General features: G+C 65.2%; 1 protein-coding gene across 2 annotated transcripts in view; it reads right to left on the reverse strand.

Moving 5' to 3' along the window:
• Positions 1 to 1,009: 1,009 nt before the first annotated feature.
• Positions 1,010 to 19,108, reverse strand: part of LOC138638900 (low density lipoprotein receptor adapter protein 1-B-like) — a 91,959-nt gene continuing 73,860 nt past the window's right edge. Inside the window, exons 9-11 of one of the 2 annotated variants that reach the window (XM_069728616.1) lie at positions 3,072 to 3,103; positions 2,452 to 2,512; positions 1,018 to 1,494 (exon numbers count right to left, since the gene is read on the reverse strand). In XM_069728616.1, the coding sequence (XP_069584717.1) occupies positions 2,466 to 2,512; positions 3,072 to 3,103 (79 nt within the window). In that variant the 3' untranslated portion in view covers positions 1,018 to 1,494; positions 2,452 to 2,465. Of the gene's footprint in view, positions 1,495 to 2,451; positions 2,513 to 3,071; positions 3,104 to 19,108 lie in introns of both variants that reach the window. The other variant, XM_069728617.1, reaches the window with a different exon arrangement.

Genomic DNA, 19,108 nt, shown 5'->3' on the forward strand with positions numbered 1-19,108 from the left:
ATAAGGGGACAATACAAATATCTCGCTGAGGATCTGTTTATACCAAGGAAGGTGACGGGCACAAGGGGGCATTCTTTGCGTCTGGAGGAGAGAAGGTTTTTCCACCAACATAGAAGAGGATTCTTTACTGTTAGGGCAGTGAGAATCTGGAATTGCTTGCCTGAGGAGGTGGTGATGGCGAACTCAGTCGAGGGGTTCAAGAGAGGCCTGGATGTCTTCCTGGAGCAGAACAATATTGTATCATACAATTAGGTTCTGTAGAAGGACGTAGATCTGGGGATTTATTATGATGGAATATAGGCTGAACTGGATGGACAAATGTCTTTTTTCGGCCTTACTAACTATGTTACTATGTTAGATTGGTGTTTGCTGTTTTGGTTGCATGTTTAAACCTGTTTTCCTTCCTAGTTTATTCCTTCTCTTCCATTCTCTGTGTTTCCTCTGTGGTTGTGTGAGCATTTGGTGAGTTTGAGACTTTTAGTTACCTTGTCTGTATACCCTGTTATTTGTTGTATTGTTACACTGGTGCAGTCCACCTCCTTTGGGGGGAGAGGGGGCCACTGATAGGGCCTGCACAGGAGACAGGTATACGCTGGCGGCTCGGGCCTCCTAACCATCATAGGTACCCCTGAGATAAGGGAAAGCCAGGGCCCCATTATAGTGGCAGGGACAGGTGCGCCGTCCTGTCCCTTTATCGCCGCTTATGGCGTGACAGTGATTTTCTCCAATTGCCAAAATTATGAAACCATTATCATTCCATTAGTGACAACCAGGAGAACACTGAGGTGTCACACTGTGGTGACCAACATCCATCGGCCAGGACCAAATCACCCATTAATATACAATGCCCGTACACCCATCTGCCAATGTCCCCCAGCTTGTCGTGACGCAGACTGTGTCCTTAGCTGCTGGTCTGCAGCCATATGATAACATACAGACCTACTACACATCACAGCCTGTCACCAGGACACCGTCACTCTCACCAGTAACCTCATCAATGACAGAAAATAACTAATTCCAGAAGATAATTTATTAAGCTTTTTTTTTGACAAATAAGGAAATGTGGTAAAAATAAGAACTGTGTACCAGCCACCACCACCTGGAACCAGCAGCCAGGCTGTCCTCCTGGTGGCAGGAACCATGCATGGTGCATTGACAAACTAGAAATGTCATCATCGAGAACCCCAAACCCATTTTCATCCGCTCTACCATAGAAGCTTCTGCGTGTCACGGGAGGTTTGTGGGTGGCAGTGAGGTAGTTCTCCAACCTGTCAACTGTTCGGTGGAGACAGCAGGACGGAAGCCATAGGCCACTACTCGAGGTAGTCTTCCATTCACCACATTGGGATGAGAGATCCGCAGTCAGTCAAGCACTCAGAACATTACATATTATGGATGACAGTCTGTCTCCTCGCTGTAGGATCTCTTCAACATTAGCACCAGAAGAAGTCATCAGGAAAGTCTTGAAAATTTGTTGCTCGAATGACTACAACCCTGGAAAATCATCACAATGATCGAAAATGGTTAGATCTGGATGATGCCTGATCTGTGGAGGTCCAGAAGATCACAAGGATAAAGCCTCATTTATCTGCAGAGCTTCTAAAGGACATGATGATGACGGATCCTTTTAGATGATTATGATGGGGGGGGGGGGGGGGGAAATCGATTTGTGAAGCTTCTTAAAATCATTATGAGAGATCATTTATCAGCGGATGTTATAAACATCATGATGCATCCTTATCTCAGGAGCTTTGAAGACCACCATGAGGATTGTTAGTTGCAGAGGTTCTGAACATCAGATCATTTATCTGTGGCTCATCTGAAGAACCCGATAAATGGTCCACTATCTGTGGACCTTCTAAAGCTCATGATGGTTTTCAATTATCTACAGCACTTCATAGAATGAACTTCTGAAGGTCATGATGATTAAGGCCTACTTATTGGAGTTGATTTTGATGAAGATAATGCTCATGGACCAGGTGAGTTTGAGAACAGTAGTTATGATGAGTTATTTCTTTGTAGATTTCCTAAAGATCACAGTGATGATTTTATTTTGCATCTGTGGATCTTCTAAAGATCGTGAGCATGGATTCAATATCTGTAGAGCTCCCTGGATCAATGTGATGAAGGATCAGCAAGTTATTTGTGAAGTTTCTGAAGATCTGGGTGATGAACCATTTTCTTGGACATCTCATGAATGTGAACCATGTGACGATACTGATTATGTATGAAATGGAGTGATGTACAGAAAAAAAAAAGAGAAGGCGAGAAGAAGACAAGACATCCAAACACAAACTGAATAAAACTTTCTTACAGAGACACAAATACTAGGATTTATCAGTCACGCACACAACCGACCAGCAATGAACCACCTCCCTCCACATCTTATGATTTATGGGAGTTACTGCCATGATTTAGAAAGAAGGCGATACTGACGTGATCCCTACACACCTGCAGCCTTCAGGTCACAGCCTCTGGAGGTCCCAGCCACCACACGCCGATCTCTGCCCATCTGTAGAGAAGACAGGACAGACAGGGATAGAGCCAGCACAATATTACAAGAGGCAAAGAAAACAGCACTTCTGGTCACAGCGGCGCACAGGCCCGGGAAGGAGGCAGTGGGGGGTCGTGGAGAAGAAATGGAGGCAGATGGACCTGCAGACATGTCGGCACACAGAGCCTGCAGAAGTGGTGGAGTTGGCTGGTGAATGATAGGGGTTCGATTTGGCAGTTTCTCAATGCGTCACCCAAATTCCAGACTTACATTATGTATGAAATACCAATACCATGTACACCGGGAGAACTGCGCCAGTTTAGGACAAAGCCCAGTTGAAGGCCATGAATGGCCAAAAAACACTTTTGCGGAGGAGGCGATTGGGACAAATGGATGAGGGATATCGTAATGATGCTCCATTATATACCCTTCATAGGGTTTATATAACACAGACTGCAAATCTGATCTAAAAAAGAACACTAAGAAGAGGGGGACGATGCCTGAAAAGTCAGTGTGGACCTGACACAGGACACACCACACTAATAAACAACTAGCACAGAGAGAAAGGAGACATTACCTGTGGGGTCGGTGGCGTCCTCCACAAAGCAGCTTACGGAAGAGACAACACAGTTTATAGGCACGATCTGAACCACACGACTGTAGCCTCACGTTATAGATTATGTCCTCCACACATTAATCATTATTCACCTAAGAGGCAACCCCTGAGTCTCCTCAACTTCCATGACATCTACTCTTAGATCTCCTCTGCTCCTGCACATCTGTCCGTCTAATACAGTTTACTTCATTAGATCCTCGGCTCCGACCGCGTCTCCTCCCACACCTCGGCATCCTCCGCTCCGACCGCGTCTCCTCCCACACCTCGGCATCCTCCGCTCCGACCGCGTCTCCTCCCACACCTCGGCATCCTCCGCTCCCACCGCGTCTCCTCCCACACCTCGGCATCCTCCGCTCCGACCGCGTCTCCTCCCACACCTCGGCATCCTCCGCTCCGACCGCGTCTCCTCCCACACCTCGGCATCCTCCGCTCCCACCGCGTCTCCTCCCACACCTCGGCATCCTCCGCTCCCACCGCGTCTCCTCCCACACCTCGGCATCCTCCGCTCCCACCGCGTCTCCTCCCACACCTCGGCATCTTCCGCTCCGACCGCGTCTCCTCCCACACCTCGGCATCCTCCGCTCCCACCGCGTCTCCTCCCACACCTCGGCATCCTCCGCTCCCACCGCGTCTCCTCCCACACCTCGGCATTCTCCGCTCCCACCGCGTCTCCTCCCACACCTCGGCATCTTCCGCTCCCACCGCGTCTCCTCCCACACCTCGGCATCTTCCGCTCCCACCGCGTCTCCTCCCACACCTCGGCATCCTCCGCTCCGACCGCGTCTCCTCCCACACCTCGGCATCCTCCGCTCCCACCGCGTCTCCTCCCACACCTCGGCATCCTCCGCTCCCACCGCGTCTCCTCCCACACCTCGGCATCCTCCGCTCCCACCGCGTCTCCTCCCACACCTCGGCATCCTCCGCTCCCACCGCGTCTCCTCCCACACCTCGGCATCCTCCGCTCCCACCGCGTCTCCTCCCACACCTCGGCATCCTCCGCTCCCACCGCGTCTCCTCCCACACCTCGGCATCCTCCGCTCCCACCGCGTCTCCTCCCACACCTCGGCATCCTCCGCTCCGACCGCGTCTCCTCCCACACCTCGGCATCCTCCGCTCCCACCGCGTCTCCTCCCACACCTCGGCATCCTCCGCTCCCACCGCGTCTCCTCCCACACCTCGGCATCCTCCGCTCCCACCGCGTCTCCTCCCACACCTCGGCATCCTCCGCTCCCACCGCGTCTCCTCCCACACCTCGGCATCCTCCGCTCCCACCGCGTCTCCTCCCACACCTCGGCATCCTCCGCTCCCACCGCGTCTCCTCCCACACCTCGGCATCCTCCGCTCCCACCGCGTCTCCTCCCACACCTCGGCATCCTCCGCTCCGACCGCGTCTCCTCCCACACCTCGGCATCCTCCGCTCCCACCGCGTCTCCTCCCACACCTCGGCATCCTCCGCTCCCACCGCGTCTCCTCCCACACCTCGGCATCCTCCGCTCCCACCGCGTCTCCTCCCACACCTCGGCATCCTCCGCTCCCACCGCGTCTCCTCCCACACCTCGGCATCCTCCGCTCCCACCGCGTCTCCTCCCACACCTCGGCATCTTCCGCTCCGACCGCGTCTCCTCCCACACCTCGGCATCCTCCGCTCCGACCGCGTCTCCTCCCACACCTCGGCATCCTCCGCTCCGACCGCGTCTCCTCCCACACCTCGGCATCCTCCGCTCCCACCGCGTCTCCTCCCACACCTCGGCATCCTCCGCTCCGACCGCGTCTCCTCCCACACCTCGGCATCCTCCGCTCCGACCGCGTCTCCTCCCACACCTCGGCATCCTCCGCTCCGACAGCATCTCCTTCCACACCTCGGCGTCTCCTCCCACACCTCCACATCCTCGGCTCCAACCGCGTCTCCTCCCACACCTCCGCATTCTCCGCTCCGACGTCTCCTCCCACACCTCCACTCCGACAGCATCACCTCTCACACATCCGCATCTTCCGTTCCGACAGAGTCTCCTACCACACCTCCTCTCCGACGTCTCCTCCCACACCTCCTCTCCGACGTCTCCTCCCACACCTCCTCTCCGACGTCTCCTACCACACCTCCTCTCCGACGTCTCCTCCCACACCTCCTCTCCGACGTCTCCTCCCACACCTCGGCATCCTCCGCTCCCACCGCGTCTCCTCCCACACCTCGGCATCCTCCGCTCCCACCGCGTCTCCTCCCACACCTCGGCATCCTCCGCTCCGACCGCGTCTCCTCCCACACCTCGGCATCCTCCGCTCCCACAGCGTCTCCTCCCACACCTCGGCATCCTCCGCTCCCACCGCGTCTCCTCCCACACCTCGCCATCCTCCGCTCCGACCGCGTCTCCTCCCACACCTCGGCATCCTCCGCTCCCACCGCGTCTCCTCCCACACCTCGGCATCCTCCGCTCCCACCGCGTCTCCTCCCACACCTCGGCATCCTCCACTCCCACCGCGTCTCCTCCCACACCTCGGCATCCTCCGCTCCCACCGCGTCTCCTCCCACACCTCGGCATCTTCTGCTCCGACCGCGTCTCCTCCCACACCTCGGCATCCTCCGCTCCGACCGCGTCTCCTCCCACACCTCGGCATCCTCCGCGTCTCCTCCCACACCTCGGCATCCTCCGCTCCGACCGCGTCTCCTCCCACACCTCGGCATCCTCCGCTCCGACCGCGTCTCCTCCCACACCTCGGCATCCTCCGCTCCGACAGCATCTCCTTCCACACCTCGGCGTCTCCTCCCACACCTCCACATCCTCGGCTCCAACCGCGTCTCCTCCCACACCTCCACATCCTCGGCTCCAACCGCGTCTCCTCCCACACCTCCGCATCCTCCGCTCCGACGTCTCCTCCCACACCTCCACTCCGACAGCATCACCTCCCACACATCCGCATCTTCCGTTCCGACAGCGTCTCCTACCACACCTCCTCTCCGACGTCTCCTCCCACACCTCCGCTCCGACGTCTCCTCCCACACCTCCGCTCCGACGTCTCCTACCACACCTCCGCTCCGACGTCTCCTCCCACACCTCGGCATCCTCCGCTCCCACCGCGTCTCCTCCCACACCTCGGCATCCTCCGCTCCCACCGCGTCTCCTCCCACACCTCGGCATCTTCTGCTCCGACCGCGTCTCCTCCCACACCTCGGCATCCTCCGCTCCGACCGCGTCTCCTCCCACACCTCGGCATCCTCCGCGTCTCCTCCCACACCTCGGCATCCTCCGCTCCGACCGCGTCTCCTCCCACACCTCGGCATCCTCCGCTCCGACCGCGTCTCCTCCCACACCTCGGCATCCTCCGCTCCCACCGCGTCTCCTCCCACACCTCGGCATCCTCCGCTCCGACCGCGTCTCCTCCCACACCTCGGCATCCTCCGCTCCGACAGCATCTCCTTCCACACCTCGGCGTCTCCTCCCACACCTCCGCATCCTCGGCTCCAACCGCGTCTCCTCCCACACCTCGGCATCCTCCGCTCCCACCGCGTCTCCTCCCACACCTCGGCATCCTCCGCTCCCACCGCGTCTCCTCCCACACCTCGGCATCTTCTGCTCCGACCGCGTCTCCTCCCACACCTCGGCATCCTCCGCTCCGACCGCGTCTCCTCCCACACCTCGGCATCCTCCGCGTCTCCTCCCACACCTCGGCATCCTCCGCTCCGACCGCGTCTCCTCCCACACCTCGGCATCCTCCGCTCCGACCGCGTCTCCTCCCACACCTCGCCATCCTCCGCTCCCACCGCGTCTCCTCCCACACCTCGGCATCCTCCGCTCCGACCGCGTCTCCTCCCACACCTCGGCATCCTCCGCTCCGACCGCGTCTCCTCCCACACCTCCGCATCCTCCGCTCCGACCGCGTCTCCTCCCACACCTCGGCATCCTCCGCTCCGACCGCGTCTCCTCCCACACCTCGGCATCCTCCGCTCCCACCGCGTCTCCTCCCACACCTCGGCATTCTCCGCTCCCACCGCGTCTCCTCCCACACCTCGGCATCTTCCGCTCCCACCGCGTCTCCTCCCACACCTCGGCATCCTCCGCTCCGACCGCGTCTCCTCCCACACCTCGGCATCCTCCGCTCCCACCGCGTCTCCTCCCACACCTCGGCATCCTCCGCTCCCACCGCGTCTCCTCCCACACCTCGGCATCCTCCGCTCCCACCGCGTCTCCTCCCACACCTCGGCATCCTCCGCTCCCACCGCGTCTCCTCCCACACCTCGGCATCCTCCGCTCCCACCGCGTCTCCTCCCACACCTCGGCATCCTCCGCTCCCACCGCGTCTCCTCCCACACCTCGGCATCCTCCGCTCCCACCTCGGCATCCTCCGCTCCCACCGCGTCTCCTCCCACACCTCGGCATCCTCCGCTCCGACCGCGTCTCCTCCCACACCTCGGCATCCTCCGCTCCCACCGCGTCTCCTCCCACACCTCGGCATCCTCCGCTCCCACCGCGTCTCCTCCCACACCTCGGCATCCTCCGCTCCGACCGCGTCTCCTCCCACACCTCGGCATCCTCCGCTCCCACCGCGTCTCCTCCCACACCTCGGCATCCTCCGCTCCCACCGCGTCTCCTCCCACACCTCGGCATCTTCCGCTCCGACCGCGTCTCCTCCCACACCTCGGCATCCTCCGCTCCGACCGCGTCTCCTCCCACACCTCGGCATCCTCCGCTCCGACCGCGTCTCCTCCCACACCTCGGCATCCTCCGCTCCCACCGCGTCTCCTCCCACACCTCGGCATCCTCCGCTCCGACCGCGTCTCCTCCCACACCTCGGCATCCTCCGCTCCGACCGCGTCTCCTCCCACACCTCGGCATCCTCCGCTCCGACAGCATCTCCTTCCACACCTCGGCGTCTCCTCCCACACCTCCACATCCTCGGCTCCAACCGCGTCTCCTCCCACACCTCCGCATCCTCCGCTCCGACGTCTCCTCCCACACCTCCACTCCGACAGCATCACCTCTCACACATCCGCATCTTCCGTTCCGACAGCGTCTCCTACCACACCTCCTCTCCGACGTCTCCTCCCACACCTCCTCTCCGACGTCTCCTCCCACACCTCCTCTCCGACGTCTCCTACCACACCTCCTCTCCGACGTCTCCTCCCACACCTCCTCTCCGACGTCTCCTCCCACACCTCGGCATCCTCCGCTCCCACCGCGTCTCCTCCCACACCTCGGCATCCTCCGCTCCCACCGCGTCTCCTCCCACACCTCGGCATCCTCCGCTCCCACCGCGTCTCCTCCCACACCTCGGCATCCTCCGCTCCCACCGCGTCTCCTCCCACACCTCGGCATCCTCCGCTCCCACCGCGTCTCCTCCCACACCTCGGCATCCTCCGCTCCGACCGCGTCTCCTCCCACACCTCGGCATCCTCCGCTCCGACAGCATCTCCTTCCACACCTCGGCGTCTCCTCCCACACCTCCACATCCTCGGCTCCAACCGCGTCTCCTCCCACACCTCGGCATCCTCCGCTCCCACCGCGTCTCCTCCCACACCTCGGCATCCTCCGCTCCCACCGCGTCTCCTCCCACACCTCGGCATCTTCTGCTCCGACCGCGTCTCCTCCCACACCTCGGCATCCTCCGCTCCGACCGCGTCTCCTCCCACACCTCGGCATCCTCCGCGTCTCCTCCCACACCTCGGCATCCTCCGCTCCGACCGCGTCTCCTCCCACACCTCGGCATCCTCCGCTCCGACCGCGTCTCCTCCCACACCTCGGCATCCTCCGCTCCCACCGCGTCTCCTCCCACACCTCGGCATCCTCCCACACCTCGGCATCCTCCGCTCCGACCGCGTCTCCTCCCACACCTCCGCATCCTCCGCTCCGACCGCGTCTCCTCCCACACCTCGGCATCCTCCGCTCCGACCGCGTCTCCTCCCACACCTCGGCATCCTCCGCTCCGACCGCGTCTCCTCCCACACCTCGGCATCCTCCGCTCCGACAGCATCTCCTTCCACACCTCGGCGTCTCCTCCCACACCTCCACATCCTCGGCTCCAACCGCGTCTCCTCCCACACCTCGGCATCCTCCGCTCCCACCGCGTCTCCTCCCACACCTCGGCATCCTCCGCTCCCACCGCGTCTCCTCCCACACCTCGGCATCTTCTGCTCCGACCGCGTCTCCTCCCACACCTCGGCATCCTCCGCTCCGACCGCGTCTCCTCACACACCTCGGCATCCTCCGCTCCGACCGCGTCTCCTCCCACACCTCGGCATCCTCCACTCCCACCGCGTCTCCTCCCACACCTCGGCATCCTCCGCTCCGACCGCGTCTCCTCCCACACCTCGGCATCCTCCGCTCCGACAGCATCTCCTTCCACACATCGGCGTCTCCTCCTACACCTCCACATCCTCGGCTCCAACCGCGTCTCCTCCCACACCTCGGCATCCTCCGCTCCCACCGCGTCTCCTCCCACACCTCGGCATCCTCCGCTCCCACCGCGTCTCCTCCCACACCTCGGCATCTTCTGCTCCGACCGAGTCTCCTCCCACACCTCGGCATCCTCCGCTCCGACCGCGTCTCCTCCCACACCTCGGCATCCTCCGCGTCTCCTCCCACACCTCGGCATCCTCCGCTCCGACCGCGTCTCCTCCCACACCTCGGCATCCTCCGCTCCGACCGCGTCTCCTCCCACACCTCGGCATCCTCCGCTCCCACCGCGTCTCCTCCCACACCTCGGCATCCTCCGCTCCGACCGCGTCTCCTCCCACACCTCGGCATCCTCCGCTCCGACCGCGTCTCCTCCCACAACTCCGCATCCTCCGCTCCGACCGCGTCTCCTCCCACACCTCGGCATCCTCCGCTCCGACCGCGTCTCCTCCCACACCTCGGCATCCTCCGCTCCCACCGCGTCTCCTCCCACACCTCGGCATCCTCCGCTCCCACCGCGTCTCCTCCCACACCTCGGCATCCTCCGCTCCAACAGCATCTCCTTCCACACCTCGGCGTCTCCTCCCACACCTCCACATCCTTGGCTCCAACCGCGTCTCCTCCCACACCTCCACATCCTCGGCTCCGACCGCGTCTCCTCCCACACCTCGGCATCCTCCGCTCCCACCGCGTCTCCTCCCACACCTCGGCATCCTCCGCTCCCACCGCGTCTCCTCCCACACCTCGGCATCCTCCGCTCCGACCGCGTCTCCTCCCACACCTCGGCATCCTCCGCTCCCACCGCGTCTCCTCCCACACCTCGGCATCCTCCGCTCCGACAGCATCTCCTTCCACACCTCGGCGTCTCCTCCCACACCTCGGCATCCTCGGCTCCCACCGCGTCTCCTCCCACACCTCGGCATCCTCGGCTCCCACCGCGTCTCCTCCCACACCTCGGCATCCTCCGCTCCCACCGCGTCTCCTCCCACACCTCGGCATCCTCCGCTCCCACCGCGTCTCCTCCCACACCTCGGCATCCTCCGCGTCTCCTCCCACACCTCGGCATCCTCCGCTCCCACCGCGTCTCCTCCCACACCTCGGCATCCTCCGCTCCGACCGCGTCTCCTCCCACACCTCGGCATCCTCCGCTCCCACCACGTCTCCTCCCACACCTCGGCATCCTCCGCTCCCACCGCGTCTCCTCCCACACCTCGGCATCCTCCGCTCCCACCGCGTCTCCTCCCACACCTCGGCATCCTCCGCTCCGACCGCGTCTCCTCCCACACCTCGGCATCCTCCGCTCCCACCGCGTCTCCTCCCACACCTCGGCATCCTCCGCTCCGACAGCATCTCCTTCCACACCTCGGCGTCTCCTCCCACACCTCCACATCCTCGGCTCCCACCGCGTCTCCTCCCACACCTCGGCATCCTCGGCTCCCACCGCGTCTCCTCCCACACCTCGGCATCCTCCGCTCCCACCGCGTCTCCTCCCACACCTCGGCATCCTCCGCTCCCACCGCGTCTCCTCCCACACCTCGGCATCCTCCGCTCCCACCGCGTCTCCTCCCACACCTCGGCATCCTCCGCGTCTCCTCCCACACCTCGGCATCCTCCGCTCCCACCGCGTCTCCTCCCACACCTCGGCATCCTCCGCTCCCACCGCGTCTCCTCCCACACCTCGGCATCCTCCGCTCCCACCGCGTCTCCTCCCACACCTCGGCATCCTCCGCTCCCACCGCGTCTCCTCCCACACCTCGGCATCCTCCGCTCCGACCGCGTCTCCTCCCACACCTCGGCATCCTCCGCGTCTCCTCCCACACCTCGGCATCCTCCGCTCCCACCGCGTCTCCTCCCACACCTCGGCATCCTCCGCTCCCACCGCGTCTCCTCCCACACCTCGGCATCTTCCGCTCCGACCGCGTCTCCTCCCACACCTCGGCATCCTCCGCTCCGACCGCGTCTCCTCCCACACCTCGGCATCCTCCGCTCCGACCGCGTCTCCTCCCACACCTCGGCATCCTCCGCTCCCACCGCGTCTCCTCCCACACCTCGGCATCCTCCGCTCCGACCGCGTCTCCTCCCACACCTCGGCATCCTCCGCTCCGACCGCGTCTCCTCCCACACCTCGGCATCCTCCGCTCCGACAGCATCTCCTTCCACACCTCGGCGTCTCCTCCCACACCTCCACATCCTCGGCTCCAACCGCGTCTCCTCCCACACCTCCGCATCCTCCGCTCCGACGTCTCCTCCCACACCTCCACTCCGACAGCATCACCTCTCACACATCCGCATCTTCCGTTCCGACAGCGTCTCCTACCACACCTCCTCTCCGACGTCTCCTCCCACACCTCCTCTCCGACGTCTCCTCCCACACCTCCTCTCCGACGTCTCCTACCACACCTCCTCTCCGACGTCTCCTCCCACACCTCCTCTCCGACGTCTCCTCCCACACCTCGGCATCCTCCGCTCCCACCGCGTCTCCTCCCACACCTCGGCATCCTCCGCTCCCACCGCGTCTCCTCCCACACCTCGGCATCCTCCGCTCCCACCGCGTCTCCTCCCACACCTCGGCATCCTCCGCTCCCACCGCGTCTCCTCCCACACCTCGGCATCCTCCGCTCCCACCGCGTCTCCTCCCACACCTCGGCATCCTCCGCTCCCACCGCGTCTCCTCCCACACCTCGGCATCCTCCGCTCCGACCGCGTCTCCTCCCACACCTCGGCATCCTCCGCTCCGACAGCATCTCCTTCCACACCTCGGCGTCTCCTCCCACACCTCCACATCCTCGGCTCCAACCGCGTCTCCTCCCACACCTCGGCATCCTCCGCTCCCACCGCGTCTCCTCCCACACCTCGGCATCCTCCGCTCCCACCGCGTCTCCTCCCACACCTCGGCATCTTCTGCTCCGACCGCGTCTCCTCCCACACCTCGGCATCCTCCGCTCCGACCGCGTCTCCTCCCACACCTCGGCATCCTCCGCGTCTCCTCCCACACCTCGGCATCCTCCGCTCCGACCGCGTCTCCTCCCACACCTCGGCATCCTCCGCTCCGACCGCGTCTCCTCCCACACCTCGGCATCCTCCGCTCCCACCGCGTCTCCTCCCACACCTCGGCATCCTCCCACACCTCGGCATCCTCCGCTCCGACCGCGTCTCCTCCCACACCTCCGCATCCTCCGCTCCGACCGCGTCTCCTCCCACACCTCGGCATCCTCCGCTCCGACCGCGTCTCCTCCCACACCTCGGCATCCTCCGCTCCGACCGCGTCTCCTCCCACACCTCGGCATCCTCCGCTCCGACAGCATCTCCTTCCACACCTCGGCGTCTCCTCCCACACCTCCACATCCTCGGCTCCAACCGCGTCTCCTCCCACACCTCGGCATCCTCCGCTCCCACCGCGTCTCCTCCCACACCTCGGCATCCTCCGCTCCCACCGCGTCTCCTCCCACACCTCGGCATCTTCTGCTCCGACCGCGTCTCCTCCCACACCTCGGCATCCTCCGCTCCGACCGCGTCTCCTCCCACACCTCGGCATCCTCCGCTCCGACCGCGTCTCCTCCCACACCTCGGCATCCTCCACTCCCACCGCGTCTCCTCCCACACCTCGGCATCCTCCGCTCCGACCGCGTCTCCTCCCACACCTCGGCATCCTCCGCTCCGACAGCATCTCCTTCCACACATCGGCGTCTCCTCCTACACCTCCACATCCTCGGCTCCAACCGCGTCTCCTCCCACACCTCGGCATCCTCCGCTCCCACCGCGTCTCCTCCCACACCTCGGCATCCTCCGCTCCCACCGCGTCTCCTCCCACACCTCGGCATCTTCTGCTCCGACCGAGTCTCCTCCCACACCTCGGCATCCTCCGCTCCGACCGCGTCTCCTCCCACACCTCGGCATCCTCCGCGTCTCCTCCCACACCTCGGCATCCTCCGCTCCGACCGCGTCTCCTCCCACACCTCGGCATCCTCCGCTCCGACCGCGTCTCCTCCCACACCTCGGCATCCTCCGCTCCCACCGCGTCTCCTCCCACACCTCGGCATCCTCCGCTCCGACCGCGTCTCCTCCCACACCTCGGCATCCTCCGCTCCGACCGCGTCTCCTCCCACAACTCCGCATCCTCCGCTCCGACCGCGTCTCCTCCCACACCTCGGCATCCTCCGCTCCGACCGCGTCTCCTCCCACACCTCGGCATCCTCCGCTCCCACCGCGTCTCCTCCCACACCTCGGCATCCTCCGCTCCCACCGCGTCTCCTCCCACACCTCGGCATCCTCCGCTCCAACAGCATCTCCTTCCACACCTCGGCGTCTCCTCCCACACCTCCACATCCTTGGCTCCAACCGCGTCTCCTCCCACACCTCCACATCCTCGGCTCCGACCGCGTCTCCTCCCACACCTCGGCATCCTCCGCTCCCACCGCGTCTCCTCCCACACCTCGGCATCCTCCGCTCCCACCGCGTCTCCTCCCACACCTCGGCATCCTCCGCTCCGACCGCGTCTCCTCCCACACCTCGGCATCCTCCGCTCCCACCGCGTCTCCTCCCACACCTCGGCATCCTCCGCTCCGACAGCATCTCCTTCCACACCTCGGCGTCTCCTCCCACACCTCGGCATCCTCGGCTCCCACCGCGTCTCCTCCCACACCTCGGCATCCTCGGCTCCCACCGCGTCTCCTCCCACACCTCGGCATCCTCCGCTCCCACCGCGTCTCCTCCCACACCTCGGCATCCTCCGCTCCCACCGCGTCTCCTCCCACACCTCGGCATCCTCCGCGTCTCCTCCCACACCTCGGCATCCTCCGCTCCCACCGCGTCTCCTCCCACACCTCGGCATCCTCCGCTCCGACCGCGTCTCCTCCCACACCTCGGCATCCTCCGCTCCCACCACGTCTCCTCCCACACCTCGGCATCCTCCGCTCCCACCGCGTCTCCTCCCACACCTCGGCATCCTCCGCTCCCACCGCGTCTCCTCCCACACCTCGGCATCCTCCGCTCCGACCGCGTCTCCTCCCACACCTCGGCATCCTCCGCTCCCACCGCGTCTCCTCCCACACCTCGGCATCCTCCGCTCCGACAGCATCTCCTTCCACACCTCGGCGTCTCCTCCCACACCTCCACATCCTCGGCTCCCACCGCGTCTCCTCCCACACCTCGGCATCCTCGGCTCCCACCGCGTCTCCTCCCACACCTCGGCATCCTCCGCTCCCACCGCGTCTCCTCCCACACCTCGGCATCCTCCGCTCCCACCGCGTCTCCTCCCACACCTCGGCATCCTCCGCTCCCACCGCGTCTCCTCCCACACCTCGGCATCCTCCGCGTCTCCTCCCACACCTCGGCATCCTCCGCTCCCACCGCGTCTCCTCCCACACCTCGGCATCCTCCGCTCCCACCGCGTCTCCTCCCACACCTCGGCATCCTCCGCTCCCACCGCGTCTCCTCCCACACCTCGGCATCCTCCGCTCCCACCGCGTCTCCTCCCACACCTCGGCATCCTCCGCTCCCACCGCGTCTCCTCCCACACCTCGGCATCCTCCGCTCCCACCGCGTCTCCTCCCACACCTCGGCATCCTCCGCTCCGACCGCGTCTCCTCCCACACCTCGGCATCCTCCGCTCCCACCGCGTCTCCTCCCACACCTCGGCATCCTCCGCTCCGACAGCATCTCCTTCCACACCTCGGCATCCTCCGCGTCTCCTCCCACACCTCGGCATCCTCCGCTCCGACCGCGTCTCCTCCCACACCTTGGCATCCTCCGCTCCGACCGCGTCTCCTCCCACACCTCGGCATCCTCCGCTCCCACCGCGTCTCCTCCCACACCTCGGCATCCTCCGCTCCGACCGCGTCTCCTCCCACACCTCGGCATCCTCCGCTCCGACCGCGTCTCCTCCCACACCGCCGCATCCTCCGCTCCGACCGCGTCTCCTCCCACACCTCGGCATCCTCCGCTCCGACCGCGTCTCCTCCCACACCTCGGCATCCTCCGCTCCCACCGCGTCTCCTCCCACACCTCGGCATCCTCCGCTCCCACCGCGTCTCCTCCCACACCTCGGCATCCTCCGCTCCAACAGCATCTCCTTCCACACCTCGGCGTCTCCTCCCACACCTCCACATCCTCGGCTCCAACCGCGTCTCCTCCCACACCTCCACATCCTCGGCTCCGACCGCGTCTCCTCCCACACCTCGGCATCCTCCGCTCCCACCGCGTCTCCTCCCACACCTCGGCATCCTCCGCTCCCACCGCGTCTCCTCCCACACCTCGGCATCCTCCGCTCCGACCGCGTCTCCTCCCACACCTCGGCATCCTCCGCTCCCACCGCGTCTCCTCCCACACCTCGGCATCCTCCGCTCCGACAGCATCTCCTTCCACACCTCGGCGTCTCCTCCCACACCTCGGCATCCTCGGCTCCCACCGCGTCTCCTCCCACACCTCGGCATCCTCGGCTCCCACCGCGTCTCCTCCCACACCTCGGCATCCTCCGCTCCCACCACGTCTCCTCCCACACCTCGGCATCCTCCGCTCCCACCGCGTCTCCTCCCACACCTCGGCATCCTCCGCGTCTCCTCCCACACCTCGGCATCCTCCGCTCCCACCGCGTCTCCTCCCACACCTCGGCATCCTCCGCTCCGACCGCGTCTCCTCCCACACCTCGGCATCCTCCGCTCCCACCACGTCTCCTCCCACACCTCGGCATCCTCCGCTCCCACCGCGTCTCCTCCCACACCTCGGCATCCTCCGCTCCCACCGCGTCTCCTCCCACACCTCGGCATCCTCCGCTCCGACCGCGTCTCCTCCCACACCTCGGCATCCTCCGCTCCCACCGCGTCTCCTCCCACACCTCGGCATCCTCCGCTCCGACAGCATCTCCTTCCACACCTCGGCGTCTCCTCCCACACCTCCACATCCTCGGCTCCCACCGCGTCTCCTCCCACACCTCGGCATCCTCGGCTCCCACCGCGTCTCCTCCCACACCTCGGCATCCTCCGCTCCCACCGCGTCTCCTCCCACACCTCGGCATCCTCCGCTCCCACCGCGTCTCCTCCCACACCTCGGCATCCTCCGCTCCCACCGCGTCTCCTCCCACACCTCGGCATCCTCCGCGTCTCCTCCCACACCTCGGCATCCTCCGCTCCCACCGCGTCTCCTCCCACACCTCGGCATCCTCCGCTCCCACCGCGTCTCCTCCCACACCTCGGCATCCTCCGCTCCCACCGCGTCTCCTCCCACACCTCGGCATCCTCCGCTCCCACCGCGTCTCCTCCCACACCTCGGCATCCTCCGCTCCCACCGCGTCTCCTCCCACACCTCGGCATCCTCCGCTCCCACAGCGTCTCCTCCCACACCTCGGCATCCTCCGCTCCGACCGCGTCTCCTCCCACACCTCGGCATCCTCCGCTCCCACCGCGTCTCCTCCCACACCTCGGCATCCTCCGCTCCGACAGCATCTCCTTCCACACCTCGGCGTCTCCTCCCACACCTCCACATCCTCGGCTCCCACCGCGTCTCCTCCCACACCTCGGCATCCTCGGCTCCCACCGCGTCTCCTCCCACACCTCGGCATCCTCCGCTCCCACCGCGTCTCCTCCCACACCTCGGCATCCTCCGCTCCCACCGCGTCTCCTCCCACACCTCGGCATCCTCCGCGTCTCCTCCCACACCTCGGCATCCTCCGCTCCCACCGCGTCTCCTCCCACACCTCGGCATCCTCCGCTCCGACCGCGTCTCCTCCCACACCTCGGCATCCTCCGCTCCCACCGCGTCTCCTCCCACACCTCGGCATCCTCCGCTCCCACCGCGTCTCCTCCCACACCTCGGCATCCTCCGCTCCCACCGCGTCTCCTCCCACACCTCGGCATCCTCCGCTCCGACCGCGTCTCCTCCCACACCTCGGCATCCTCCGCTCCCACCGCGTCTCCTCCCACACCTCGGCATCCTCCGCTCCGACAGCATCTCCTTCCACACCTCGGCGTCTCCTCCCACACCTCCACATCCTCGGCTCCCACCGCGTCTCCTCCCACACCTCGGCATCCTCGGCTCCCACCGCGTCTCCTCCCACACCTCGGCATCCTCCGCGTCTCCTCCCACACCTCGGCATCCTCCGCTCCCACCGCGTCTCCTCCCACACCTCGGCATCCTCCGCGTCTCCTCCCACACCTCGGCATCCTCCGCTCCCACCGCGTCTCCTCCCACACCTCGGCATCCTCCGCTCCCACCGCGTCTCCTCCCACACCTCGGCATCCTCCGCTCCCACCGCGTCTCCTCCCACACCTCGGCATCCTCCGCTCCCACCGCGTCTCCTCCCACACCTCGGCATCCTCCGCTCCCACCGCGTCTCCTCCCACACCTCGGCATTCTCGCCTCCCACCGCGTCTCCTCCCACACCTCGGCATCCTCCGCTCCGACCGCGTCTCCTCCCACACCTCGGCATCCTCCGCTCCCACCGCGTCTCCTCCCACACCTCGGCATCCTCCGCTCCGACAGCATCTCCTTCCACACCTCGGCGTCTCCTCCCACACCTCCACATCCTCGGCTCCCACCGCGTCTCCTCCCACACCTCGGCATCCTCGGCTCCCACCGCGTCTCCTCCCACACCTCGGCATCCTCCGCTCCCACCGCGTCTCCTCCCACACCTCGGCATCCTCCGCTCCCACCGCGTCTCCTCCCACACCTCGGCATCCTCCGCGTCTCCTCCCACACCTTGGCATCCTCCGCTCCCACCGCGTCTCCTCCCACACCTCGGCATCCTCCGCTCCGACCGCGTCTCCTCCCACACCTCGGCATCCTCCGCTCCCACCGCGTCTCTTCCCACACCTCGGCATCCTCCGCTCCCACCGCGTCTCCTCCCACACCTCGGCATCCTCCGCTCCCACAGCGTCTCCTCCCACACCTCGGCATCCTCCGCTCCGACCGCGTCTCCTCCCACACCTCGGCATCCTCCGCTCCCACCGCGTCTCCTCCCACACCTCGGCATCCTCCGCTCCGACAGCATCTCCTTCCACACCTCGGCGTCTCCTCCCACACCTCCACATCCTCGGCTCCCACCGCGTCTCCTCCCACACCTCGGCATCCTCGGCTCCCACCGCGTCTCCTCCCACACCTCGGCATCCTCCGCTCCCACCGCGTCTCCTCCCACACCTCGGCATCCTCCGCTCCCACCGCGTCTCCTCCCACACCTCGGCATCCTCCGCGTCTCCTCCCACACCTTGGCATCCTCCGCTCCCACCGCGTCTCCTCCGCTCCCACCGCGTCTCCTCCCACACCTCGGCATCCTCCGCTCCGACCGCGTCTCCTCCCACACCTCGGCATCCTCCGCTCCCACCGCGTCTCCTCCCACACCTCGGCATCCTCCGCTCCCACCGCGTCTCCTCCCACACCTCGGCATCCTCCGCTCCCACCGCGTCTCCTCCCACACCTCGGCATCCTCCGCTCCGACCGCGTCTCCTCCCACACCTCGGCATCCTCCGCTCCCACCGCGTCTCCTCCCACACCTCGGCATCCTCCGCTCCGACAGCATCTCCTTCCACACCTCGGCGTCTCCTCCCACACCTCCACATCCTCGGCTCCCACCGCGTCTCCTCCCACACCTCGGCATCCTCGGCTCCCACCGCGTCTCCTCCC

Source organism: Ranitomeya imitator, chromosome 5, assembly GCF_032444005.1.
Source record: "Ranitomeya imitator isolate aRanImi1 chromosome 5, aRanImi1.pri, whole genome shotgun sequence".
In the NCBI taxonomy this organism is placed as follows: Eukaryota; Metazoa; Chordata; class Amphibia; order Anura; family Dendrobatidae; genus Ranitomeya; species Ranitomeya imitator.